General features: G+C 33.5%; 2 protein-coding genes across 7 annotated transcripts in view; both read left to right on the forward strand.

The window, feature by feature from the left end:
- brd9 (bromodomain containing 9) overlaps nt 1–14,105 on the forward strand; it is a 15,026-nt gene extending 921 nt beyond the window's left edge. Inside the window, exons 2-18 of one of the 4 annotated variants that reach the window (XM_067397297.1) lie at nt 1,292–1,506; nt 1,778–1,867; nt 1,945–2,080; nt 2,862–2,919; nt 3,009–3,153; nt 3,289–3,399; nt 5,747–5,779; nt 6,027–6,208; nt 6,283–6,415; nt 7,416–7,488; nt 9,604–9,699; nt 10,078–10,210; nt 10,299–10,410; nt 11,018–11,068; nt 11,157–11,241; nt 11,347–11,517; nt 13,893–14,105. In XM_067397297.1, the coding sequence (XP_067253398.1) occupies nt 1,292–1,506; nt 1,778–1,867; nt 1,945–2,080; nt 2,862–2,919; nt 3,009–3,153; nt 3,289–3,399; nt 5,747–5,779; nt 6,027–6,208; nt 6,283–6,415; nt 7,416–7,488; nt 9,604–9,699; nt 10,078–10,210; nt 10,299–10,410; nt 11,018–11,068; nt 11,157–11,241; nt 11,347–11,517; nt 13,893–13,993 (1,925 nt within the window). In that variant the 3' untranslated portion in view covers nt 13,994–14,105. The remainder of the gene's footprint in view (nt 1–1,291; nt 1,507–1,777; nt 1,868–1,944; nt 2,081–2,861; nt 2,920–3,008; nt 3,154–3,288; nt 3,400–5,746; nt 5,780–6,026; nt 6,209–6,282; nt 6,416–7,415; nt 7,489–9,603; nt 9,700–10,077; nt 10,211–10,298; nt 10,411–11,017; nt 11,069–11,156; nt 11,242–11,346; nt 11,518–13,892) is intronic. The other 3 variants (XM_067397306.1, XM_067397313.1, XM_067397322.1) reach the window with 3 other exon arrangements.
- Nucleotides 14,106–16,592: 2,487 nt separating this feature from the next.
- Nucleotides 16,593–27,892, forward strand: zdhhc11 (zinc finger DHHC-type containing 11). Of its 3 annotated transcripts, none has more exons than XM_067397334.1 (11): nt 16,593–16,915; nt 18,051–18,272; nt 20,569–20,747; nt 22,520–22,621; nt 22,737–22,861; nt 24,361–24,516; nt 24,591–24,703; nt 25,380–25,438; nt 26,283–26,346; nt 27,140–27,206; nt 27,283–27,892. In XM_067397334.1, the coding sequence occupies exons 1-11, from the start codon at nt 16,907–16,909 to the stop codon at nt 27,522–27,524; spliced, it is 1,338 nt and encodes a 445-aa protein (XP_067253435.1). In that variant the 5' UTR covers nt 16,593–16,906; the 3' UTR covers nt 27,525–27,892. The 3 variants fall into 3 exon arrangements, with proteins under 3 accessions (XP_067253435.1, XP_067253444.1, XP_067253453.1); XM_067397343.1 differs by having other exon boundaries at nt 24,364–24,516; XM_067397352.1 differs by having other exon boundaries at nt 27,140–27,205; nt 27,278–27,420.
- Nucleotides 27,893–27,946: the final 54 nt, after the last annotated feature.

The following is a 27,946-nucleotide window of genomic DNA, read 5'->3' on the forward strand; positions in this document are numbered from 1 at the left end:
GTTTATTTCAGTTTTTTATTTATATAGTTTAATGTTATTTTTGTTATTAAATGTTTCTTATTTATTATTTTTCTTCAATGTTTTATTTATTTTAATAAATAAATTTATTTATTTTAATTTAAATTGCTTTAATCTTATTTTATTTATTTAAATACATTTATATTATTTGTTATTTTAGTTAAATATTTTATTTCAGTTTTTTATTAAGTTTAATCTTATTTTTGTTATTTGTTTAATTAGATAAATGTTTCTTATTTATTATTTTAATCAAATATTTTATTTATTTTAATCACTTTTAATCATAATCTTATTTTATATTATTTATTTAAATACATTTCTATTATTTATTTGTTATTTTAGTCAAATATTTATTTCAGTTTTTTATTTATTTAGCTTAATGTTATTTTTGTTATTTATTTAGGTAAACTTTATTTATTTATTATTTTTAATCAATGTTTTATTTATTTTAATCATTTTTAATTTATTTGGTTTAATCTTTATATTATTTATTGAAATACATTTTTATTTATTTGTTATTTTAGTCAAATGTTTTATTTAAATTTTTATTTATTTAGTTTAATCTTTTTGTTATTTATTTACTCAGTTAAACATTTCTTATTCATTATTTTAATCAAATGTTTAATTTATTTTAATTAATTTTGTTTATTTAGTTTAATCTTATTTTTTTATTTAGATAAACGTTTCTTATTAATTTATTATTTGTAATCAATGTTTTATTTATTTTAATAATTTTTTATTTATTTGGTTTAATCTTATTTTATATTATTTATTTATTTAAATACATTTTTATTATTTATTATTTTAAAATAAAATATTTTATTTATTTTCATATTTTTTTTATTTATTTACTTTAATCTTATTTTTCATTATTTATTTATTTTTACATTTGTTACACTTATTAGCACTTCTTTGCGGCCCCCTGGGGGTCCCCAGGCCCCAGTTTGAAACCCCCTGTTCTAAATAATTTTAGTAACTACAGCAATAAAAACCAGAAAGACAAATAAACACACGAGTGAGAGGGTGTGTTTATTTGTCTTTCTGGTTTTTATTGCTGTGGTTAGTTTAACAGGACTATCAGGGGCTATTTGCTGTATTCAAATTAGATAGTGGGTTTGATCTTATGATGCAGTGTGTAGCATATTACTGCAGGTTAATGAGAAGTGACAGAACAGCAGAAATGTCATTAAGTTCAACACTTATAAAAAAAGTTCATGCACAGAATTCTTTAATTTAGAAATGTCTCTTGATGGCTTTGTGTGTCGTTTTTCAGACTATGAGGACAAACCCCTTGATAAACCCCTGAAGCTGGTACTCAAGGTGGGCGGCAGTGAAGTGACCGAGCTCTCCGGCTCCGGACATGACTCTAGTTACTATGACGACCGCTCTGACCACGAGTGGGAGCGGCACAAAGAAAAGAAAAAGAAGAAGAAAAAGAAATCCGAGAAGGAGAAGTACGTAGATGATGAGGAGAGGAGGAGGAGGAAGGTGAGTGAAAAGATCCACTTTTAAACACTCAGAAGTCAAGCATCACTATTGCTCATATTTAGCCATGGATCAAGCCTTAAATCATGTATATTGTGCACAGTATGAGACTATAATCAGGGGAATGCCAAAATGAACCAGTTCAGCCTTTTTCTTGCCTTACTATTTGATCAGACACAATTTTATACAAAATTGGGTTAAAACTGCAAAGTAACTAATTTTAAAATCTGGTTACTTATGTTCATCATTCAAATTCTGTATGTGTTTCACCCAGGAGGAGAAAAAGAAAAAACGTGAGCGAGAACAGTCAGAAAATGCTGCAAGTGCTCCAGTGGAACCGTTCACCCTGCCGAAACCTGTGGAGGTAAGACCACTGAACGCCTGTTTGATTATCAAGAGGTCAGTTGAGTGCTGTTACTAAAGGAACAGGTATTGCAACAGGTGGTTCCAGAGGAGAAGAAGAGGAAGCGGGACAAATTTGAATCAGAATCGGAGGCAGATGAATTTCATCCTGGGGTGAAAGTAGAAGTGGAGCAGCAAGCGGATCGACCCGTACGAGCCTGTCGAACTCAACAAGGTACAACCAGATAAGATTAAATACATACTTTAATAAATGAAAAGTAGATTAATTAATGCTTTAGAAGTATTTTTCATTGAACTAATGTTAGCAAATGGAACCGGGGCTGGGCGATATGGCCGAAAATATTATCACGATGTCAATATTTATCACAATATTCATTTTGTTGAGAATGCTTTATTATTTAATACAAATGTTTAAAAACTTAATCAAGCTTTTAAAATGTAATCAAATGAAAATATAACAATTAATGTACAACAAAACATTGCATTTTTATTTATTGTCAAATAAGATGCTGCGCAACAGAACTGTATAAATTTAAAACATGGATGAAAAAATATCTTTGTTGTGTGATATTCGTTAGAAATAATAATAATAATAATAATGTTATTATTATTATTATAACTTTGAGAAGTACATTTTAGCATACAGTAGTGATATATTTCTGTCATCATCTCTTAAAGTTAAACCGAACTTTATTTTGATGGTTTGTCGTGACGATCTTTCAGTTTTAGTTTCAGTTTCAGTGTGTATTTGATGGTAGTTTTTCTCAAATTAAATAAAATCACACAAGTGATTGTGTGATTTAGAGCAAAGCATACTAAAAAATTATATTTACAATAGTTTCTATTGCTTCAATTCAAATTAATTTTACAATTCTTCAGCCTCAGTTACAAGTTAAACTGGAATTTAAAAGGCTTTCTCATGCACAAACTTTGTAGCTATCAAAACTTTTAGATTTTTCTTATTGATTGTCCGTTAACTTTTTGGCTTTTCCTAGAAAACGAATCCACTCCTCGCCAGCAGCTCTTGGAGCACTTCCTGCGGTTACTTCAGAGGTGAGACCCTGCAAAAAGCAGATGGCATTGTGTCATCTAATCTTTCCTCATTTCTGGATTATATGAGGACAATCTTTCTGTCTCAACAGGAAAGATCAACACGGATTCTTCGCCTTCCCTGTAACAGACGCCATTGCACCAGGCTACTCCATGATAATTAAACATCCCATGGACTTTAGCACTATGAAGGACAAAATTGCTGCAAACGAATACAAAACTATCACAGAATTCAAGGTACGCAAGTGTCCAGCCACAATCTTCATTTTCAGATTCTTTGTGGAACTACTAATATTTTAATCTTCACTGAAATACTTTTAACTATACAATGTAACTATTTTGTATCTGAAACTGTGTGTTTAACATCTCCAGGCAGACTTCAAACTGATGTGTGACAATGCCATGGTTTACAACCGACCAGAGACGGTTTACTACAAAGCTGCTAAGAAACTTCTCCACACAGGATTCAAAATGATGAGCAAAGTAATATTTTTAATGCAGTTTGTTTTTGTTATTGTTTGCCTTTGTTGTTCATCATCCAGTTCATGCGTGCCATCATTACCGTTTGATTCAAATGCATGCGATTCTAAATACTTGGATAAAAATCAGTGTGATTTAAATACAGTAGGGTGCAAACATCCGAGACTAGTGAAAATGCATTTTTCATTACAAATTATTGGATCAGGTTAAAAATCAACATGATTCAAGAACGTTCCAAAAAGAGCATTTGTGTCTATGAATGGAAGTGGAAACATCTGACTTTTCCAGATTCCCCTGTCCAGAAATACCAGGCGATTTTAAAATTGTGATTGGAAGGCCTTCTTTGACATTGGTAACTCTTTAAAATAAGGTTTCATTTGTTAACATTAGTGAACTACATTGATTAACATTAAGTAACGATGAACAATACGTTTACAGCATTTATTAATCTTAGTTAATGTTAAAGGAGTAGTTCACTTCAGAATTAAAATTTCCTGATTATTTACTCACCCCCATTTCATCCATGATGTTTATGTCTTTCTTTCTTCATGGGATAGTTCACCCAAAAATGAAGATTTGATGTTTATCAGCTTACCCCCAGTGCATCCAAGATGTAGGTGACATTTTTTCTTCAGTCGATCTCAACTGATGACTTTTAACTGCAACCGCTGCCCTCTGTCAGTCAAATAATGGTGGTTGATGGGAACTTCATCTACTAGAGTAAATAAACCTTGCTTAGACAAATCCAAATGAAACCTTGCGGCGCGTGACGACACATTGATGTCCTAAGACACGAAACGATCGGTTTGTGAGAGAAACCGAACAGTATTTATATCATTTTTTACCTCTAATACACCACTATGTCCAACTCCGTTCAGGACTCCTTTAGTGATGTCTGATCGCGCTCTGACAACGGCAGTGATGTCTCGGGCATATACTTCAATGAGTGTCAGACATCACTGCCGTTGTCAGAGCGCTATCAGACATCACTAACCGATGCTGAACGGATTTGGACATAGTGGTGTATTAGAGGTAAAAAATGATATAAATACTGTTCGGTTTCTCTCACAAACCGAACGTTTCGTGTCTTAGGACATTAATGTGTCGTCACGAGCCGCAGGGTTTCATTTGGATTTGTCTAAGCAAGGTTTATTCACTCTTATAGATGAAGTTCCCATCAACCGCCATTATTTGACTGACAGAGGGCAGCGGTTGCAGTTAAAAATCATCAGTTGAGATCGACTGAAGAAAAAATGTCACCTACATCTTGGATGCACTGGGGGTAAACAGATAGACATCAAATTTTCATTTTTGGGTGAACTATCCCTTTCAGTCGAAAAGAAATGAAGGTTTTTGAGGAAAACATTCCAGGATTTTTCTCCATATAGTGGACTTCAACAGTTATCAACGGGTTGAAGGTCCAAATGTCAGTTTCAGTGCAGCTTCAAAGAGATCTACATGATCCCAGACGAGGAATGAGAGTCTTATCTAGAGAAACGATCATTTTCTAAAAAAAAAACTAAAAAACATCGATATACTTTTTAACCACAAATGCCCATCTTGCACTGCTCTGTGATGTGCCACGCATTATGTAATCATGTTGGAAAGGTCACACGTGACGTAAGTACCGATCCAGTGTTTACAAAGTGAACGTGCAAAGACTAAATCAAACAGCCTTTACAAAAAAAAATGGTAAAACAACAATGTCGGATGATTTTGAAGTTGGTGCATAAAATGAGATTAAGTTTTTCGCCTTCATCACGCATGACCTTTCCAACATGATTATGTAATGCGTGGCGCATCGCAGAACAGTGCAAGACGAGCATTTGTGATTAAAAAGTATATCAATTTTTATTTTTTTTAGAAATGACTGATAGTTTCTCTAGATAAGACTCTTATTCCTCATCTGGGATCATGTAGAGCTCTTTGAAGCTGCACTGAAACTGACATTTGGACCTTCAACCCATTGGTAACTGTTGAAGTCACTATATGGAGAAAAATCCTGGAATGTTTTCCTCAGAAACCTTCATTTCTTTTCGACTGAAGAAAGAAAGACATAAACATCTTGGATGACATGGGGGTGCGGAAATTATCAGGAAATTTGAATTCTGAAGTGAGCTAATCCTTTAACTGATGTTTCAAATGAGACTTTATTGTAAAGTGTTACCTTAACATTTAATTAAATCTAAAAAAATTGATGGAAAGACTATTAAATCTATTAAAATTATGTAATGTATAATACATAATTTCATTGACTGGATGTTGCTCTTTGTGACCTACAAATAATACAGAAGCAGATTCTTAAATCTTTATTACTTTTTCAAAATTCTAAAACTGTTCATTTTTTCAGGATAAGATGGAGGAACAATCACAGACTTCAAAGGCATGTCAGACCCCTCTCTTGTTTTATTGCATTAGTGAGATGATTCATTTTGAGCAGTTGACGTGATCAATTTGGCTCGAGTGCTCTGCGGATTCAGAGACGAGTATTTTCATTATCCAATCACTTTCTTTATTTCAATCCATCCCGTGTTTGACATTCCACGACTCCCATCTTCATGGCATACCTAAGACCTCCCGCAGGAGGAGTAAATGGGTGCTGTGTTGCTCTATTTGTGCTCTGTTCACAGGAGCGGCTGTTAGCTTTGAAGCGCAGCATGTCTTTTATGCAGGACATGGATTTCTCTCAGCAGGCTGCCATTTTGGGTGATGACGACATCACACCTGAGGAACCGGTGACGGAGATCATGCCAATCCACACGGAATACCCCAAAAAATCCAAAAAGCAGCCTGTCAAAGAGCCCATCATCAGGTAAAGCACATGCCGCACTTTTGAACGTTTCACATGTTTGAGTGTGTGATTGAGCAGATGTGTTGCTTGTGTAGTGATATGTATGAGCTAGAGGGCAACGCTTGCAGTTTGACGGACAGCACGGCAGAGGAGCACGTATTGGCACTGGTGGAGCACGCGGCGGATGAAGCTCGGGATCGAATCAACCGCTTCATGCCAAACTCTAAGGTGCTGCTCTTTTGTGTTATTTAATAATAATTTTGATTATTTCATAGTGATTTCAACTTCCAGTAAGATTATTCTTAGTACTATTGTTCTATTTAAAAGGATACTATCATGCTTTTTGACATTTCCAACTTTCTTTAGTGTGTAATGTTGCTGTTTGAGCTTGAAAAATGTCTGCAAAGCTACAAAGTCTCTCTAATGGGAGTTATTCTTTATATCAGTATGCACTGTTTCTGAACTCCCTGAAAGACCTCAACTGTAGTCTTGAGTTTTCCTCCGGGAACAAACACATCACAATATTCCTTATTTTAAAACCCAAGGCATACGCAAAATAAAGGGGTGAGATCTGGTTGAGTAAGTTGGTAGTGTGTTGAAACTTGTGGTTATGGTATCCCAAACAGCTTTAACAGCTCACTGGAAACTGGACATTTCTGAATGGTTAGTGGATAAATTTATGTAGTTGCTGTGGAGTTGATTCAACTCATCCACTAGCATGTGCCGTCATGTTCATCTTTTGTGCAAATCCAGTGTTGAATTGACCCTCACTTGTAAAGCAGTCTGGCGTAAAATGACAGCATGACAACAACACTCTACTACAACAACTCTTCCTCTTCTCTAAAGCAGCCCAACATGGCCTCACCACCTTTGTTGTGTGTTTTGGGGGGCGGGGTTTATGTACATTTTAGGGTTAGTGATGTCACCAACCCGGGAAGAAGCTTGTTGTAGTCCCTACCAGCCGTTTGTTGTAGTCCTTAAACAGAGAATTCTTTAATAGAAAATATCTCCCTTTGCATTGAACTTTGAGCGTCATAACTTTGCAGATGTTGTTTATGTTCTAACAGCAACATTACACACTAACTAAAGTTAAAAACTGAAATCATAATCAACCACCCCTTTAATAGTTGCAAGAGCCACGCTTTACTGTTGAGCTACAGAAATGAAGATAATTGCAATATAATTTTTATTACCACTAACCTGAACATTTGTTTTATTTTGCATGTAGATTGGTTACCTTAAAAAGGACTCAGAGGGTTCCCTGATGTACAATGTTGTAAATCAAGATCCTGAAGCAGAGGGTATGAACATCACACTGTTTCCGGTTCTACTACTTTGTATAGCAATGATCTGTTATGTATAGCAGGACTCAGCGGTGAACAATGAGGTGGTAATTTGCTGTGCAAATGCACATTTTTAAAAAAAATGAATTATGCACAATGATTAAGAAGAAAATTAACTGGTAATGTTTGACATATAAAATAATAATTGTAAAAAAAATATATATTTTTTAAATGGAACCCATAGATAAAAATATAAAATGCATAAAAATATCAGTTATTACTTTATACCTCCCAATAATATGTATAGTAAGATGATTTTTAAATACTCTGTAGTTTTAAAACATAATGCAATGCAATACAATGACGATTGAGAGATGAACAAATAAACGTTCCTCAAAAGCCTGATTTCAACATGATTTTTCTAAAAAATTATTTATGGATATTCAAAGTTACTTCAGTCCAATAAGTCATGGAATATTTCATCTTGAAATATTACTAACAATATGAAAGTTGTTATATTCACTTAGGGTTGCAAAATTCCGGGAATTTTCAAAGCTGGAAACTTTCCATGGGAATTAACGGGAATATATGGGAATTAATGGGAATAAACAGGGAATTTACAAAGTTACAGGTTAGCCTATAACAGGGTACTTAAATGTAGTTGAAAAGAACATCTTGCAGCATAATTTTGGTTAAAACAACCATATTTAATGCAATTTTAGTTACATTTTTTCCCTGCACATTCCTCAATCACATTCACACAGCACACGACTTACGGCAGGGCTATTGAGGCCACACCCCCTGCATGCACTGTGCATTCTCCCAGTGCATAACATGCACATTTGATCAAAAATACAGAAAAAAAGCTGTAATATTGTGAAACATAACTACAATTTAAAATAATGTTTTTTCTATTTTGATATACATAAAAATATAATTTATTTCTGTGATGCAAAGCTGAATTTTCAGCATCACTTCTCCAGTCTTCAGTGTCACATGATTCTTCAGAAATCATCGTAACATGCTGATTTGATACTCCGTTATCAATGTTGGAAACAATTGTGCTGCTTAATATTATTTTATAACCTGTGACAATTTTGTTTATGGATTCTTTGATGAATAAAAAAAAATTTATGAACATCATTTATTTAAAATAGAAATCTTTTGTAACAATATACACTACTGTTCAAAATTTGGGGGTCAGTAATTTTTTTTTTTTTTTTTTTTTGAAAGAAATTGATATTTTTATTCAGAAAGGATGTGTGAAATTGATAAAAAGTGATATTAAAATGATATTGTTAGAAAATATTTCTATTTTGAATAAATTCTATTCTTTTTATTAATCAGTGAATCCTGAAAAAATGACAGGTTCCAAAAAAAATATTCAGCAGCACAACTGTTTCCAACAATGATAATAACTGAGTATCAAATCATCATATTAGAATGATTTCTGAAAGATCATGTGACACTGAAATAAATAATACATAACAATTGCTGCAATAAAAATATATTTATTTTACATGTTTACTAAATTAGAATTAATTGAATGTGAAAAATAAATAACTGTTATTTCATGTTATGACCAAACAAAATGTTAATATTTGTTTTTATATGATACTTTTTATGTAAATATTATACATTTATATAAATTTCCCAAAATTTCCAATTAATTCCCATAAATTCCTGTTAAGTTTCCAAATTGGAATATTTCCAAAATTCCCCAGGTTAAGTTCCCGTGGAAAGTTTCCGTAAATTTACTGGAAACTTTCCAGCCCTTTGCAACCCTATATTCACTTAATAAAACTCATTAAAAAATTCACTGAAAAAGACACATGAACCACAACCTGAAGGGGGATGTTTTTACAATTATACTAAAAGACATTTTACTTGATAAAAAAAGTATGAACTATCAATCAGACAACAGAAGACATGTAGTAGATTGTGTGCAACAGGTTTTTCAGCAAAGTTTTGATCATTTTAGAGGCCTTTGAAATTTGCATATCAAATATGATACCGTAGCTTTATAGGGTTAAAAATGACACTTAAATGCAGAAAGGTTGCTGACCCTGTTGAAGAAAGTTTATCCAGGGCGATAATATCATGTCTGAAGAAAATATTGATTATTGTTCACAGAGGAAGAGACTCATGTTGTAGATTTGAGCTCTTTGGCAAATAAGCTCATACCTGGACTGACGTCACTGGGGTTTAAAGATGACAGGAGACACAAAGGTAACAGATCTTCTACTGCCACATGCATTAATACCATTTTTAAGGTTGTGAATCACATTTAGTAATGACTTTCTAAAGTGCTAAAAGAGTCGGTAATTAAATCATTAAGTACTATGTTAAGACTAGTCTGACCAACCAGCAGTCGAGAGATAATCAGTCTTACTTTTCAGATTCAAATTAGAAATCTACTTTTTGCTGTAGCTGACATAAAGTTATGACCAATCCTAATGAAAAAATTAGATGACTATCTTGTAAGAACAAGTCTAAGCAGTTTATGCAACTGACCACAGAATCACAACCAAAATCTTTACATTTATGATTCATATCATTTGATGCATATGTCTGTCATTGCAAATTTGGCCTGTTGTTTTGTTTCAGTGACGTTTTTGAGCAGTGCGTACAACACTCAGACCCTTCAGAACAACTCTGTCTATCCTGACCTGCTTCCAGAGGAGATGGACATGCTTTACTCCGCTTACGGAGACGAGACCGGGGTCCAGTGCGCTCTCAGGTGTTTAGAAAAAACCTTCGACTCATAAAAATCTGTTGCTGTTCATTTGACTCTGTTGTTTGATGTTTTTTGGGTGTGTGTGCTTCAGTCTGCAGGAGTTTGTTAAGGGTTGTGGGAGTTTTACCAAAAGGCTTGTAGATGATTTGCTGGATAAAATGACGGCTGGTGATCACTCGAAGGCTGTCATTCAAGTCCGACAGGTAGGAAAAATTAACAAAAATGTCTTTTGACCAGCTACTTTTTATGATCGTGGTTTGTAGTCCTTCTTAGGGTTTTGTGAACAGAAAATACCAGCAATATACACTACTGTTTTGTTTTTTTGTAAGAAATTAATACTTTTATTCAGCAAGGATGCATTAAATTGATTAAAAGTGATTCTAATGACATTTATAATGATACAAAAGTTTTCTATTTCAAATAAGTTTTCTATTCATCAAACAATCCTGAAACAAAATGTATCAAAGGTTTCCACAAAAATATGATGCAGCACAACTGATTTCATCATTGATAATAATCATAAATGTTTCTTGAGCAACAAATCAGCATTTTATAATGATTTCTGTAGGATCATGTGACTGAAGATGCTAAAAATTCAGCTTTGATCACAGAAATAAAATACATTTTAAAAAAATAGAAAATAGAAAACGCCTTTTTTAAAATGGAATAATATTTTACTGTTTTCTTGATAAAATGCAGCCTTGGTGAGCAGAAGATTTTTCTTTCAAAAACATTAGTGTACATTGTGAAATATTGTATTATAGTAAGTATATAATTATAACATTTTAAAATGCTGCTTTTGTATTTCAGAAAAGAAACATGCCGATTGATGACGCTAAGGCTAGTTTATGTGGCATGCCGGTAATAATTTTACACATTTCATGCAAAAGGTTTCTTACCTTTTTAAAGTACCATTTAATTAATGAGATTTTCTGAATGTTTTATATAGGGAACAGATGAAGCCGGCTCAGTCCTTGATTTCATGTCCATGAAGAGCTACCCAGATATGTCTCTAGATATGCTCAACACGTTAAGTGAGTCATGTATTACACATCAAAACCTCACAACTGTATAAGACGTTGTTTGTTTTTGGTTTATTTATGCTCTGACTGACCATTGATGTTTTTTCCGATCTGTAGGTAAATGTGTGAAGAAGGAGCCGGAGCATGAGGACGGTCATCAGCACTTTGACGACACAGCCAAACTCCTGCAGGAGTTCCAGGATGCAGCGGTGGACAGGGTCGGATCCCGACCATCCTCCAATCTCTCTTCCCTGTCAAACGCTTCAGAAAGGGATCAGCATCATTTAGGTACTGAGTCATTTTTATCATTTTATACATCACAGGCATTAAATACATGCTGGAAAATTTAAGAACCACCATCATGCCTTCCTTGTCAAACTCCAGTGACTGTTAAGCATATTTTACTGGAATGTGCAGTTTTTAATGTAAATAGACTACATTTTTTTTGTCTTAATTAGTTGTAATTCATGAATGTTTTGGAATACAGATCTAAGGCCGGTTCCGTTTTAAAGAAGACACTCTGCAAATTATTGCTGAAGTTAAAGTAAAATACATAATATACAGTACAGACCAAAAGTTTGGAACCACTAAGATTTTTAACGTTTTTAAAAGAAGTTTCGTCTGCTCACCAAGGCTACATTTATTTAATTAAAAATACAGTAAAAACAGTAATATTGTGAAATATTATTACAATTTAAAATAACTGTTTTCTATTTGAATATATTTGAAAATGTAATTTATATCCAGTGATCAAAGCTGAATTTTCAGCATCATTACTCCAGTCTTCAGTGTCACATGATCCTTCAGAAATCATTCTAATATGCTGATTTACTGCTTAAGAAACATTTAATGTATACAATTGTACAAAATATTTGTTAACAATATTTTTATTTTCAGGATTATTTGATGAATAGAAAGTTCAAAAGAACAGAGTTTATCTGAAATCTAATCTTTTGTAACATTATAAATGTCTTTACTGCCACTCTTGATTGATTTAATGCATCCTTGCTGAACAAAAGTATTCATTTCTTTAATTTCTTTTCAAAAAAATAAAAATAAAAATTCTTACTGACCCCAAACTTTTGAACGGTAGTGTATAATGCTACAGAAGCTTTGTATTTCAGATAAATGCTGTTCTTTTGAACTTTCTATTCACCAAGGAATCCTGAAAAAAAAAAGTACACAACTGTTTTCAACATTGAAAATAATCATATGTTTCTTGAGCAGCAGATCAGCATATCAGAAATGATTTCTGAAGGATCATGTGACACTGAAGACTGGAGTAACGATGCTGAAAATTCAGCTTTGCATCACAGGAATAAATTACTTTGTCAAATATATTTAAATAGTACACAGTTATTTTAAATTGTAATAATATTTCACAATATTACTGTTTTTACTGTATTTTTAATTAAATAAATGTAGCCTTGGTGAGCAGACGAAACTTCTTTTAAAAACATTAAAAATCTTAGTGGTTCCTAACTTTTGGTCTGTACTGTATATTTTAAAAAATGAAAAAATTTGGACTGTAATATTGCTAGAAAGTGTCACCAACAGTTAAAGTGTCCTTGTTATGCTATTTTATAGGTTGTTTTGGAGTCTCCTACAATAGTTTTATATGCATCTAATGTCAAAAAAACACTTTAATTTTCTCAGAATATACATTTCATGTAACCTAATTTCTCAAATAGTCTGAAAATGGTTTATTCGAAAATGCAGTCCTCCTTTCTGCGAACCTGCTGTGCTCTGATTGGTCAGACAGCCCGATATGTTGTCATTGTTCTGCTCTGATTAGTCAGATGGCCCAGTCTACTGTGATTGGTCTTCTCTGCTCTGATTGGTCAGATGGCCCAGTCTGCTGTGATTGGTTGACCACTTACAGCACGTTTTGGAAACCAAATGCCTATTACCATATATAAAATTCACCTCCGGATCTTCCTCAGCACTTGATACACAGTGATACAAACAGAAACAATGGTGTTGGTTTTACCGGATCAATCTCATCCTTTGGAAGTGAAGCAAAGTGCATTTGCATGTCGACAACTCGAACCAAACTCTTCCAGTCTCAGCTACAACTACAGTGTTTGAGGGCAGGGCAAAGTAGACATTGTTCTCGTTAAGCCAATGAAGACCATAGGATGGCATTATGCAGATTTGTTACATTGTTACGTATGTTTGTAACAGGAACTGAGACTGGGATTTCTGACCACTCATTTCAGAATCAGTTCTTTCTGTTGAGAGACAATAACTTTATTTGTTTTGCACTTTGATCTGTAAGACCTTTTACACTCACAAACAGCTATATTACACAGTGCATGAAAGGGAATATCTGAAAAAGCATAACTGGATAACTATTGTATTTAAAACGGCATCACCTAAATGTATTTTAGAAGGTTTTTATTAGTCTTCAATCGTTTTTATGTTAATTGCATGACTTTTGTTGTTCACTTTGTTTTTGCCAAGGAGATAGCCTTGCTGCTGACATAATAAGCAAATAAATAATGCTGAAAAATTCAAATAGACTAACAAATAATTTCAGTGTTTTTTTGTTAGTAATTTTGTGCAAACGTCTGAACACAATGTGGGAATTTTTTGGGGTATATGCTTGAAAGAAATCTTAATTTTCTGAATAATAACTTGATTTGTTTGTTGATTGTGTTCAGGAAGTTCACCTCATCTGGGTGTTGGAGATCAGACAGAGATGGTCCAAGACCCGTATGAGTTCCTGCAGTCTCCAGAGCCCGGCTCCACCGCCAACAGCTGATACACCAACACACTGTAATTATGTGCTGTTATAAAGAACTGTAAGCTTGTACAGATTCATGCTTTGTTGTTTTTAAATAAAAACTCTGACTGATTTTCTTTTTTATATGGTTGTTAAAGTTTTCCTAGATTCAGCCCTGAGCACAGGTTTGATCTGCTGTAGTTCACATTTATGCTGTATGTTCGCTTCTCTTTTTCCGTCTTATGTACTTTTGGAAGAAGCATTTGCATCTTGTCCTCCACTGCATGTGCAAATATTAAGGACCGTTCACACCAAGAACGATAACTATATTTGCTTCCACACCAACAAACGATAACGGTGTGTTTACTCTAATCTCACTCACTGCGGTTTCAAAGTGCGTACAACAGTTTGCCTTTCTTGTTGCATTTACACGGCTTTAACCAGCATTTGTCCTCAGCATGCTATGTTTCGAGTGAATAGCTAGTGTAATCGATCTAATCTAACGGTGAATTTAGCTGACAAAGACAATATAGTGGAATAAAAACAACACCTAGTCTAGGCCTAGGTATGACCGATTGTTTTCCATATATCCATTTTCTTTAAATCATCTTTAAAAAAGGGAGTTTGACTTGTCAAACAGTGGTGGCTTTTCTTGGACCTTTGTGATTAACTTCTCCATTTTAAATGCGCAAGCCCTTAAATTAGAATGGATTCTGATTGGCTGTCAGTATTTTATTGTTCAACAGCTGGGAAAAAATAAATAAATAAATCATTCTGAAAGTGATCCCAACGATATATATCATTATAGCTGTGGTGTGGACAGTGCTATTATTTTATAGAATGATTTTTAGAACTATATCATATCTTTAGTTGTCGTTCTTGGTTTGAATGGGCCTTTATCATGATTCTCACCTGGATATCGATTTTACAGACAGCAGCCCAACAAAGAATCGTTTAGTGTTACAAAAGTAAAAACAAAATATCTTTAAAATCAAACATTGAAATTTATTAGTTTTGCACAATGAAAGAAAATAACCAAAATGAAAAATAAAGATGTAAAGTTAGTCATTGCTTAATGGGGGGCAGAAATTATTTAAAGGGGTCCTATAATGCCCCTTTTACAAGATGTAATAAGTCTCTGGTGTCCCCAGAATGTGTCTGTGAAGTTTCAGCTCAAAATACCCCACAGATCATTTATTATAGCTTGTCAAATTTAGGTGTGAACAAAAGCACACCGTTTTTGTGTGTGTCCCTTTAAATGCAAATGAGCTGCTGCTCCCGGCCCCCTTTCCAGAAGAGGGCGGAGCTTTAACAGCTCAACAACAACAAAGCTGGAGAATCTCACGCAGCCAAAATGAGGATTGTCAGTAACGGTGTTCAGCTTTACATTGTTCAAACCAGAGTCGACACTGATGGAGAGACTCAGGAAGAAGTTACAACTTTTAGAATGAAACTGGACGTTTCTGAATGGTTAGTGGATACATTTATGTAGTTGATGTAGAGTTGATTCAACTCATCCTCTAGCATGTGCCGTCATGTTCATCTTTTGTGCAAATCCAGCGTTGAATTGACCCTCGTTTGTGAATCACTCCGGCGTAAAATGACGGCATGTCATCAACACTCTACTACAACAACTCTTCCTCTTCTCTAAAGCAGACCAACATGGCCCCGCCCCCTTTGTTGTGTGTTCTCAGGGGTGGGGTTTATGTAAATTTTAGGGTTTGTTATGTCATTAACCTGGGAAGAAGCTCATTGTAGTCCTTAAAAAATGATTTCGGTTAAAGAAAATATCTCCCTTTGCATTGAACTTTGAGCGTTGCAACTTTGCAGATGCTGTTTATGCTCCAACAGCAACATTACACACTAACTAAAGTTAAAAAAGTGAAATTGCAATGAACCATCTCTTTAAAATTCACCCCATGTTAACTTCATTATGTTATGAAAAAATGCAAGTTTATTTCATACACAATGGTCATTCAGAGTGCTTTACATAAAAAGGTTTTTAAAATAAAAAAATATTAAAACAAATACATAAGTCAATGCAGTGTAATCAGTAGGACGAAGAACAGGCTCATTCATTAAATGCACAGATAAAAGAAAACTTTAGGGTTTCATGCAATATATTAAGATATGTGATGGGAACATGAAGATGCAAGTGTAAAAATGTGCTGAGCTCTCTCATGTCTTCAAAACTCTTTCGTCGAGAGCTCTCATTTGCATTTGGCTTTGCATTTTCTAGGGGTAGCTAGGTAACAGTTAAAATCTTCCACCCTTGAGAACTTCCATGTTCTGTAGTTTTATTGTTTCACATTGTTTGACCTTTTCCATATCAAATTACAGTCACACAATGGTTTACACGTTTTAAGAAGTTTCAGTTCCACTTTCATTTGATTAAATTTGCTTTTTAAATGTTTTTACGTTTCTTTGCGTTGTTTTGTTGTTGTTTATATGAGCTTAAAGAAATGTAAGCTAAAAAAAACGCATTCACATTTCAGTTTCCACAGCAAAAGCGCCGAGTCCAAATTAATATTACTTAATATTCATGAGCTGTTGGAAAGTTACCAACCAACATCAGCGTGATATATTAATATTCATGAGCTGCCGCTCCCCATTGGTAGGCTACCGAGCGTGACGTAATTAATATTCAACAGCTAATCTGTCGCCGTGGTGTGGTTGTCGGAGTCAGATGATCAGCGCCTCACGCCTGGGAAGATATTTTATCCTTTTTCTTGACGAATAATAACATTATAAAGATTTGATATTATAGATGTGATATTTCGGTGTTAAATATATGAAAATAAAACGTTTTCAGACTGGATAGTGCCTTTAAAAAAGACTCTTCTGCTGTAACAGTGGACTGTGAAGGAGATCATTAAGAAATCAATGGATCAGCAAACTGTATCCAAGAGATCCAAATGATCAACAGCAGAGAAAACTGCTGGAAGCTGTTCAATGACGAATGTAAGTACTGCTTTTTATGTTTAACGCTGTGAAAATCATTTAACAGTTGTTTTAAATATATATTAATATTAAAAAGGTAAATAAGGAAACATTCTGTCTGAAAAGTTAATATTTTACATTGTTGTTCTTTATAAAAGAGTTCCTGGATGAAGTGGTTTTGTGGAAGTTACTCATTATTACACTGTTTTCACAAATGCAATACGTTTATGATGACATTTGCTAGGCAACACAGTCATCCTGTTCATGTTCAACAGGAAAAGCACAGCAGGACTCCTTGTTACTGCTAACTTGTGCATTTGAAGGTGAAATTTAGCAATAACACTGATGTGTAGGACATTTGTATTCTGGTTTGCATGCAGCTGTGTGGGGAAAATGTTGAAGATTGAAGCGAGCTGGAAAAATATTTAGGGCTTATGTAGTTTGAAAAAACTTGTGCAAATGTGGTTTTAGGGAGTTGCAAAAAAGTGTTAGTCTATAATATATACTATTATATTACTTATTTAAATGTGTAATTAGCTTTTATTTTTATGTTCTTATTAGTTTTTATAATATTTTTTACATAGCTTTAATTTGGTTTAGTAATTTTAGTATTTATTTCAGTTTAATGCCAAGGCAACGTTTCTAATTTTTAGTTTTAGATCTAATATTTATATTTTATTTTATGAAGGCTTTATTTCAATTACAGAAAATTATTTTAATAGTTTTAGTTAAAAAATAATCACTGGTTGTGAGTCATTTTCTAAGGTGTTCTGGTTGTCTGAGTGATTCTAATTGGTTGTTCTAAGGTGTTCTAAGTGGTTTCTAGGCAGTTTCTAATGTGTTCTAATGTTGCTAGGCAGTTAGTAGAAAGAAAGAAAGAACAGGCAGAAAGCTCCACGAGTTGCAGTTAGACATTTTGGGCTCAGGTTGGGGATTTTAGGAAAAAAAAACTAACCCAAGGTCAGTACTATACTGTAACAGCTTTGTCAAGCCAACATAATGATGTCAGGCAGAGTCTTTTTAAAATGTTTCATTGTTCAAGCTGGTTGAAGAGACTGTTCTCGAAGAACAATGCTTTATTAGCCTTTCATGCATGTATTACAGAACAGTTCTGGTTTTTCATATTATTCACACTAGCGTTTCTGTGTTTTTCAAGCTGAACTGCTTTGGGCGTCACCGTAGACGAACGGCCCCCCAAAATGGAGGCAGCAGAAGTGAATTGGTCAGACTGCCGATGCACTCCAGGGTCAATGGATGGTCGCTGCCTCTGCACAGTTTCCAGCTAATAGCCTGGCTGATGTACAGCTTCATGGCCATCGTGGGTTTCGGGATTTACATTCCTCTTCTACCAGCGCCATGGAGCTTTGCAGCATATGGCGTATCCTTTACAAATAATCCACACATAAAAAATGAAAAAACTTCGTCAAAGCAACTTTACTTAATTTTTTCAAGTTATACAAGATTAAACTAAAATTAAGGTAGCAACTGATTTAAGTTGAATTAGTGAATATTTTTATGCTAAAGGGTTAGTTCACCCAAAAATGAAAATAATGTCGTTAATTACTCACCCTCATGTCGTTCCACACCTGTAAGACCTTTGTTCATCTTCAGAATTAAGATATTTTTTATGAAATCTGATAGCTCAGTGAGGACTGCATTGCCAGCAATGGTGCTTCCTCTCTCAAGATCCATAAAGGTACTAAAAACATATTTAAAGCAATTCAAGTAAGTGGTTCAACCTTAAAGTACAAACCTATAAAGTGACGAGAATACTTTTTGTGCACCAAAAAAAACAAAATAACGACTTTTTAACAATATCTATTGATGACGTTCCTTTGGAGCGTTATGAATCTTTTGTGTCGAATCAGTGATTCGGATCGTGTATCAAACTGCTGAAATCACATGACTTTGGCACTTCGAACCACTGATTCGATTCGTAAAACTCCGAAGCTTCAAGAAGCAGTGCTTTGAAATTGCCATCACTAGATATTGTTAAAAAGTCGTTATTTTGTTTTTTTTGGTGCACAAAAAAATATTCTCATTGCTTTATAATATTAAGGTTGAACCACTGTAGTCACATGAACTGTTTTAAATATGTTTTTAGTAGCTTTCTGGGCATCTGAAAGTGTTAATTATCTTGCTGGCAATGGAGGCCTCACTGAGCCATCGGATTTTATCAAAAATATCTTAATTCTGAAGATGAAAGAAGGTCTTACGGGTGTGTAACGACATGAGGGTCAGTAATTAATGACATTATTTTCATTTTTGGGTGAACTTATGCTTTAACATTCAGTTCTGCCATTAAAATCCAATTATACCAAGCAGAAATATGTAATTTTTTCTCCACGTTGCATTGCCAAAATAACGAATGTTTCCCGAACACTTGGTCTGGGCAAACAGACGCAAAAAGATATTATAATTTAATCTTGCAGTATGAACTAAATGTACAAAGATAATAAATAAACAAAGGCTTAGCTTTCAAAACAAAGGCTTAGCTTGATGACGCCTTGATTTTGTGGAATCATGGGAGGTGTTGTCTTCACGTCTACAGCCAGCGGAAAAAAAATCTGGTGGAACTCGGGCAGAAATCATATTAATGGATGAGCTAATGTATTAAAGATTTATTAACATTACTGTAGTATGAAGCAGGGTGTGGCTGAAAGCCATTGGAGTGATTGATAATGTGAGACGAGCGCAAACTTTTTCTATGCCACAGTCGCCACTTCCTCTTCTTCCGGTCAATCGTATGTGGGGAAAAGCAGCACTGGCTTATTATATTAGATACATTTGTGTATTGAAAGTTGTTATTGTGCTACTCTGCGTTCGCTTGACGGCTTCTATGAGACACTTGTTGCACACTGCAGTAAGCTAGATCGATATACGTACGCGATGCACGGACACGGTTCGTGTCCTGGTTAAAATTGCTTATTTTTCTGGATTTAAACATTCTTGGAAACATGTGGGATAATGCAAGTACACAAGTCAACAAAATATATAACAATTATAGTGGTTTTTGGATATTTTAATCCAAAAATATTACATACTGTGCCTTTAAAATGAAAAATACTTATAAATCATTTATTAATCTTAGTTGATGTCAATTTCACCATTTACTAATACATTTTTAAAATCAAAAGTTTTATCTGTTAATATTATTTATAGCAGGCATGAACTAACAATAAACAGTTGTATTTTTATTAACTAACAAAATGGGACCTTATTGTAAAGCATTACCTAAGCAACACATCTTTGATCTTTGACACATGACCAATTTGTCCAGTTCATGAACAATTGACTCTTATCGTGAGCCATTTTCAAATGCATCATTCAAAAAAAAAAAAAAAGACTCACAAACTCATGAGTTATTCATTTAAATCAGTCTAACGAATCAACTGAAAAGCAGAATTGTGTAGGAAACGCTGTGACAAGTAGCACACAAGCATCTCTGAGGGCAGATGCGCCGTGCGCAGCATGAGCTCAATTACAGGCTGATGTCAGCAGCGTGTGTTTATGCAGCTAATTGGAGGATGTAGTCAGACAGGCTCTCAGCTCTCGCACAGTCAAGCCATCCATCTGTCTCTCCACTGCGGACAGTGGGTTGAGTGGACTCTTGAGATACTAAAAATATGTGTATATGTTTGTATTGTTGTTAAACCTTCACACTTCCTGTCTAGTTGATTGGCTCTGCGTTTGTTCTGCATTTGGTCACTCACGTGGTGGCCGTAACAATTGACCCTGCGGATCTGAGCGTTCGAAGGAGGAAGGATTATTCCAGCCCCATGCCAGTGTTTGACAACACCAAACATCAACATGTGATTGACAATCTGCACTGCACCCTCTGTGAGGTGGATGTGTATGTACATTAGCAGAAAGAAACAAGGCGCTTTAAAAGGAATTTTTGCTAATAACGATGTTTAGAGTTGAGCAGAATTTAAAATGTAGAATTCACACCCTTTTATTTTATGAGTGGGAATTGAAATGACAGGAAGAGGCATTTTTTTATATACTATTATATAATAAGTGCTGTTAAATCAATTAATTGCGATTAATCACATCTAACATAAAATTCTGTGTGTGTGAGTGTGTGTGTATATATATATATATATATATATATATATATACACATGCACACACACTCACACACACATACACATGCGCATACACACACATATATATATATATATATACATACACACATATATATTTACAAACTTTTATGTTAGATGTGATTAATCGTGATTAATCGATTTGACAGTACTAATACATAATATAATTAGTGCTGTCAAATCGATTAATCGTGATTAATTGCATCTAACAAAACTTTGTGTATATATATACACACACACACACACACACACACACACATATACATACATACATATATCATATATTTACAAACTTTTATGTTAGTTGTGATTAATCGTGATATGTGTGTATACACAAAAACTTTCGTTTGATGCAATTAATCGTGATTAATCGATTTGACAGCACTACTTATATTTTATAGTGCTGTCAAATCAATTTATCACATTTAATCGCATCAAACATAAGTTTGTGTATATACACACACATACATACACGCATATATATTTACAAACTTTTATGTAGATGCGATTAATTAGGATTAATCGATTTGACAGCACTAATATATGTAATATAATAAAAATTAGTGCTGTCAAATCGAGATTAATCACATCTAACAAAAGTTTGCGTGTGTATATATATGTATATATATATATATATATATACACACACACAAATGTATATACATACACATATATATTTACAAAATTTTATGTTTAATGCGATTAATCGCGATGTGTGTGTATACAAAAAAACTTTCATTTGATTCGATTAATTGCATCTAACATAAGTTTGTATATATATATATAAAAATACACACACTTATATATATATATATATACATGCATATATATTCACAAAAGTTTGTCAATATATATATATATATATATATATATATACACACACATATATACATACATATATTTACAAACTTTTATGTTTGATGCTATTAATTGATTTGACAGCACTAAATATAATATATTATAAATTACACTTACAGCAATGTCATTCCATTTCAGTGTTACTTTAGAATTATTTATGTACCATTATAATATTTATTAATTAGATTTTTAATATTTAGATTTTTTTTTTTTTCAATTTTCATTTTAATTTTAGTTTAAGTATTAGTAGTTTTGTTGTGATTTTTCATTTATACTTTTTGTTTCTGTTTAGCTTTATTTTTAAGTTTTATCAATTTTAGTACTTCAAACTTGCAAAATGTATTGATTAACAATATTATTAGGTTTTTTTTTAAGTTTAAGTTTTTCATCTAACATTTAAAGTTTATTGTATTTCAGCTTTATTTCAATTAACAAAAACTATTTTTCATACCTTTAGTTAACAATAACAACGTTCCATTTTAAATGTATTGTTTTAAAAGGCAGTTTATCATCCTGTTTCAGCTCAATTCAAATTTAGGATTTGAATTTGAAATTCTCAGTTCATTTCTGAATGGCACACAGTGCTGATATAGACTTGTCTTTTGTCTAGATAAACGTCCTAACTGTTTGCTTTAGGAAATAATCGCATCTCATTCCGCAGGGGACCTAAATCCAAACACTGCAGCACTTGCAACAAATGCATCGCAGACTTTGACCATCACTGCAAATGGCTGAACAATTGTGTGGGAGGAAGGAACTACTGGTGAGCAGAAGTGTCATTTGATAACACAAATGGAGAACCAGCATTTGCATATTTACAGGCTTTGAAGACATTTCACAATAGCTGAACATTCATAGGAATCACTGTTTTTTCCCAGGTTCTTTTTCATAACCATCTCCTCTGCTGTTACTGGAATGATCCTCCTCATTCTTGTCGTCTTGTTTGTCTTCATTGAGCACTATGTGAACCCTGCTGTCCTGCGCACTGCGCCGCAGTTTCAGAGTAAGACAGTCCGTGTCTCTGGACTCCTTACCTGTTAGCCGTCTCCATGGGTGAACGGACAAATCATGTGATTTTCCCATTACAGAGCACGATTCTAGTTCATCAGCCTTAGATTTAAAAAAATAGTTAATGGTTGCTTCTAGGAAAAGATCAGTATGCTTGACAGGTTGACTAGTCAACCAACTAGTTGATAAATGATGTCAATGAACACATTTCTTTTTTAACATTAAAATTTAGAAAAACTACTGTTCAAACGTTTTGGATTTTTTTGGAAAAAAAGAAATCAATTAGTGCTGTCAAACGATTAATCACAACTAATTGCATCCAAAATAAAAGTTTGTAATATGTATATTTATTATGTATATATACATACACACATATAAATGTATATATTTAAGAAATATGTACTTGTGTTTTATAATTTTAATGTTTTTAAAAGAAGTTTCGTCTGCTCACCAAGGCTACATTTATTTAATTAAAAATACAGTAAAAAACAGTAATATTGTGAAATATTATTACAATTTAAAATAACTGTGTACTATTTAAATATATTTGACAAAGTAATTTATTCCTGTGATGCAAAGCTGAATTTTCAGCATCGTTACTCCAGTCTTCAGTGTCACATGATCCTTCAGAAATCATTCTAATATGCTGATTTGCTGCTGTCCTGCGCACTGCGCCGCAGTTTCAGAGTAAGACAGTTATATTATATATAAAAATAAATATTTTATATATAAAATATTTATTTTTATATATAATATAAATTATATATATATATAGGAAATATGTACTTGTGTTTATATATATATATATTATATATATATATATATATATATATATATATATATATATATATATATATATATAATTTATATTATATATAAGAATAAATATTTTATATATAAATATAATATATTTTTGTTAAATATATACATGCATAGCTATATGTGTAACAAATAATATATAATAAATATACATATTACACATATATTATGTAAACAAACTTTTATTTTGGATGACAGCACTAAAATTAATACTTTTATTCAGCAAGGACTCATTAAACTGATCAAAAGTGATAGTAAAGACATTAATAATGTTACAAAAAATAAAAAATAATGTTACAAAAAAACTTTATATTCATCAAAGAATCTGAATCACAGTTTCCACAAAAAAATAAAAAAAATAAATATGAAGCAGCACAACTGTTTTCAACATTGGTAATAATAATAAATGTTTCTTGAGCAGTAAATCAGCATATCAGAATGATTTCTGAAGGATCATGTGACACTGAAGACTGGAGTAATGATGCTGAAAATTCAGCTTTTATCACAGGAATAAATTACATTTAATATATATTTACATGTATTACTGTTATTTTTAACCAAACAAATGCAGCCTTGTTAAGCAGAAGAGACTATTTTTAAAAACATCAAACTGACACCGAACACTAGAGCAAGTTCTCATTTTCTACTTTTAATTTCTACTTTCATATTTCCTAGCAGTGAAAGGAAATGGAACGTGGCTGGTTTTCCTTCCGGCAGCACCTTTAGAGACCAGCTCTATTAGTCTGCTGGCGTTGGCGTTCATTACCGTCCTGCTGGCTCTGGCTGCTCTCTTATTGCTCTCCCACTTACTGTGCTTCCATATTTACTTATGTAAGTCTTGATCCAAGCGTTATTGACTTTTAAAGGTAGATAGCAGCTTTTATTCATTCTGTATCTTGTCACAGTGTCTCATGGAATCAGCACATACGAGTACATCATGAGGAAGCGTCAGTCACCTAACCCCAAAGAGAAAGAGCAGGTTCCTCCAGTGATGCCATCTAACGGAACCGCCGCACAGGTACAAACGCTCGCCAACAGATATAAAAGAATAAATTACACATCAAAACACTAAATAATACCTTTGCATGGGGATAAAAATATTTTGTATTAAAGGGGTCCTATTATTCCTCATTTAAATAATTCCTGCCCATGGCATATGCAAAATAAAGGGGCAGGCCTGGTTGAGTCAGTCAGTAGTGTGTTGAAACTCGCGGTTATGGTAAAGGGCGTGACATTTCCCAAACACTCTCAAAGTGCTTGACCAATGACAACACACGGGTCCAGCTGACCAATCAGAGCACACTGCGCTTTTCAGAAGGAGGGGCTTCATAGAGACTGGAACTAAACAGAGCGTTACTGACAGACTGAGAAGAAACAATGTCAAATATGTGAAAAATAATGTTTTTTGAACATTTAAGCATGAAAAGCTATTCTAGTACAGTCCAAAAACAAGATCAAGACTAAAAGGACATAATAGGTCCTCTTTAAAATTGATGCAAAATACAGGCCAATCCATTTTTTCTCAGTTCAGGAAAGAGAATTTGATGATGTTTAACCACATCGTCTCATGAGATTAGACGGGAAGTTTTAGACTAATTTTATGCTTCGATTTAGATCAAAACAAAGTCCCACCCATAAATGCTATGCACATTTGCACAGACTTCAACTACCTCTATCTTTTCACTTCCTCCTAGAGTCTTGGGCCGCTGGAATCACCTGTGAACTGTGAAGCTCCGCTGTCCAGCAGGTCTTGGTAAGCTTCAAGTGCACACTTAGTCTGTTAGAGACGGATAGTTAGTGGTTAGATTTTTTTGGTGGCATTTACTTAAAGTCCCCCTGTAGTCAATAATTTTATCCTTTAAAACTCCTCTTTGATCACCAAAATTACATATTTAAATGTTTTTTCCTGTGAAAAAAAATTATTCATGCCTTACAATAGCTTGAATGTAACTCTACACCCTTGGCTCATTTAATATACATGGATCAATGAATATGCAAACTAGCCCCGCCTTCACTCACTCACCAGCTCAACTTACAGAGTAAGTAAACGCTGCACAATGGCAGGGTTTTTCCTGCTTAGAAAATTACAAGGCGCCGCCTCCATCAAATTTCATGTCGACAAAACAAGACAGGCAGTCACATGCTCAGATACCCCTTTTCCACTGACATGCCCCCAGACCCCCCTAGACAGACCAAAGATTTTCATTTATAGGATTAGTCTTTTGCTTGACTATGTTATCAAACAGCTAATAGGGAAAGGAGAAAGGCTTTTTCTTTAAATATCTTTAAAGCCTTTATATATAATGCATTATAAAAGTATTTTTATGCATTAATTATGCATGCATCATATGATCTCATGAATAATTGTAACTATAGTTATAATACATTATAATACTTCTCTATTCATTGTTACACCTTTAGTAAGTATAATGCATTAAGGAATCTGCAAATGTTATAATGCATTTTAACTTGATGATAACGTACATGATGAATACCTTTATAATGCATTATGCATAAAGGCTTCAAGTAAAGTGTTACCGATTTTTCTCATAGGCAGTTGCTTAAGATGTTCTGCTTCTGCTTCTTTTTCTTCTTAGTACCTTCAAACTGGAAGATAGAGGACAAACATCTAGTCGACTGCCAGAACCTATCTGTGCTGAGGTAATCAGACAAGCTACCCTCTACAAAACCTAGTGAGCTGTCTGTCTAGACAGCATTTTAGATTATGCAACATCAGATTAGCATTGAATCAGTGTTGTTATTGTTAACAAAAACCTCCTGCACATGAAAAAAAAGTAAATTGTGTGCATGAATTATAAACCGAGGGAATAAAATAGTAATAGTAATAGTAAATGTAATTTTTTTTTCCCTGCATGTCATGCTCCGTAAAACTAACACTATTAAAAATGATTTTGGGTAATTGATATAAAGCTGAAATAAAACAAAATATCAATTTTGGATAAAATGTTATTAAAAAAACAAACAAACAAAAACATTAGAAATGTTGCTTTGTCAACTAACTAAAATAAGTTTAAGTTATTTAAAACTGAAACTGAAATAAAATTAACACTAAATAGAAATATTTTTAAAACTTCAAAGCTGATTCAAAATATTAATAAATACTATAATAGTTAATAAATTATTATATATATTATTAAATTCAATGCCGTGTTTTAGTATCATTTATAAATATTGATTGTAATATTTAAAACATGCATTTTCTGCAAAGCTGCTTTGAAACTTTGTTAAAAGCACTATAGAAATAAACATGAACTGAACTGATAAATACTGAAATGACACTGCATTGAATTTATCTTTTTCTGCAGGAGGCAATCCCATGATGCACTGAGATGAGCTCAGTAAAAAAATCCTTTCAAATAGCAGACTCATTCAGTGCCAAAAATAGACTATTTTACCCCATATTTGTTATTATCAGAGCATGATGTCATTACAGATGGAGGAAGTCAGTGGAGAGAAACATCTGGACTACAGCTCTCAATCACCAACACAAATGATTCCAGGTAAAAAGCTGCAGTGATTTATGCTATAGAGCGATAAGTGTTAACTGAAAGCTGTTTGTCTATATCCTGCTGGTAGGTGAACCTATGATGTCACTTCCTGTGGTCTGGAACCTCAGCGGGATAGAGAAGCCTCAAGCTCCAGGTCGGAGCGACGTGAAGTCTGTGGAGGGACGGCCCATCGTACAAGACCCGCTGGGAAGCTCCATCATGGATGCAGCGGTGGTTCATCAGCAGCTGATGACTGACGCGCAGACGGAGTCCTTGCATCCTCAGTATTTAGGGTTCGGAGAGCAGATGCCAAAAGTTCAAGCAAACTGATCGTCTCATGCATATTGCACACAAAAACCGCAAGATCTGGCTAAAATCTATTATATTTTATTGGATATTTAAGATTTGTTTGAGGCACATAGTAGCGAGCAAATTTTTTACAGAATAAACTTTTTTACTTGCTCGCACCATAAACATATTCAGCACTCAGCAACAAATTACCGAACATTGTACAATGAAATATGCACCTCTGATGTTCTTTTCTGTAATGTATTTTGTTTACATTGTACAGCTGGTTTTATTTTATGATTTATATTGATTGTAATAACTCATTAAGGATGAAATGCCACCAATTTTATCACACAACTATTAGATGAATTAATGCACCACTGTATTTTTTTATATTTTAAAATAAATGCCTATAGATGTTTCTCAAGATGGCGTGTGTTTGATGCACCACTAGATGGGGATGT

This window comes from Chanodichthys erythropterus, chromosome 2, assembly GCF_024489055.1.
Source record: "Chanodichthys erythropterus isolate Z2021 chromosome 2, ASM2448905v1, whole genome shotgun sequence".
NCBI lineage: Eukaryota > Metazoa > Chordata > Actinopteri > Cypriniformes > Xenocyprididae > Chanodichthys > Chanodichthys erythropterus.

Excerpts from the sequence above, each read along its gene's own strand:
- zdhhc11 (XM_067397334.1), top strand. Across the intron at positions 20,748-22,519 it reads ACCCTCTGTGAGGTGGATGT|GGGACCTAAATCCAAACACT; the intron begins GTATGTACATTA and ends CTCATTCCGCAG. Across the intron at positions 24,517-24,590 it reads GTGCTTCCATATTTACTTAT|TGTCTCATGGAATCAGCACA; the intron begins GTAAGTCTTGAT and ends ATCTTGTCACAG.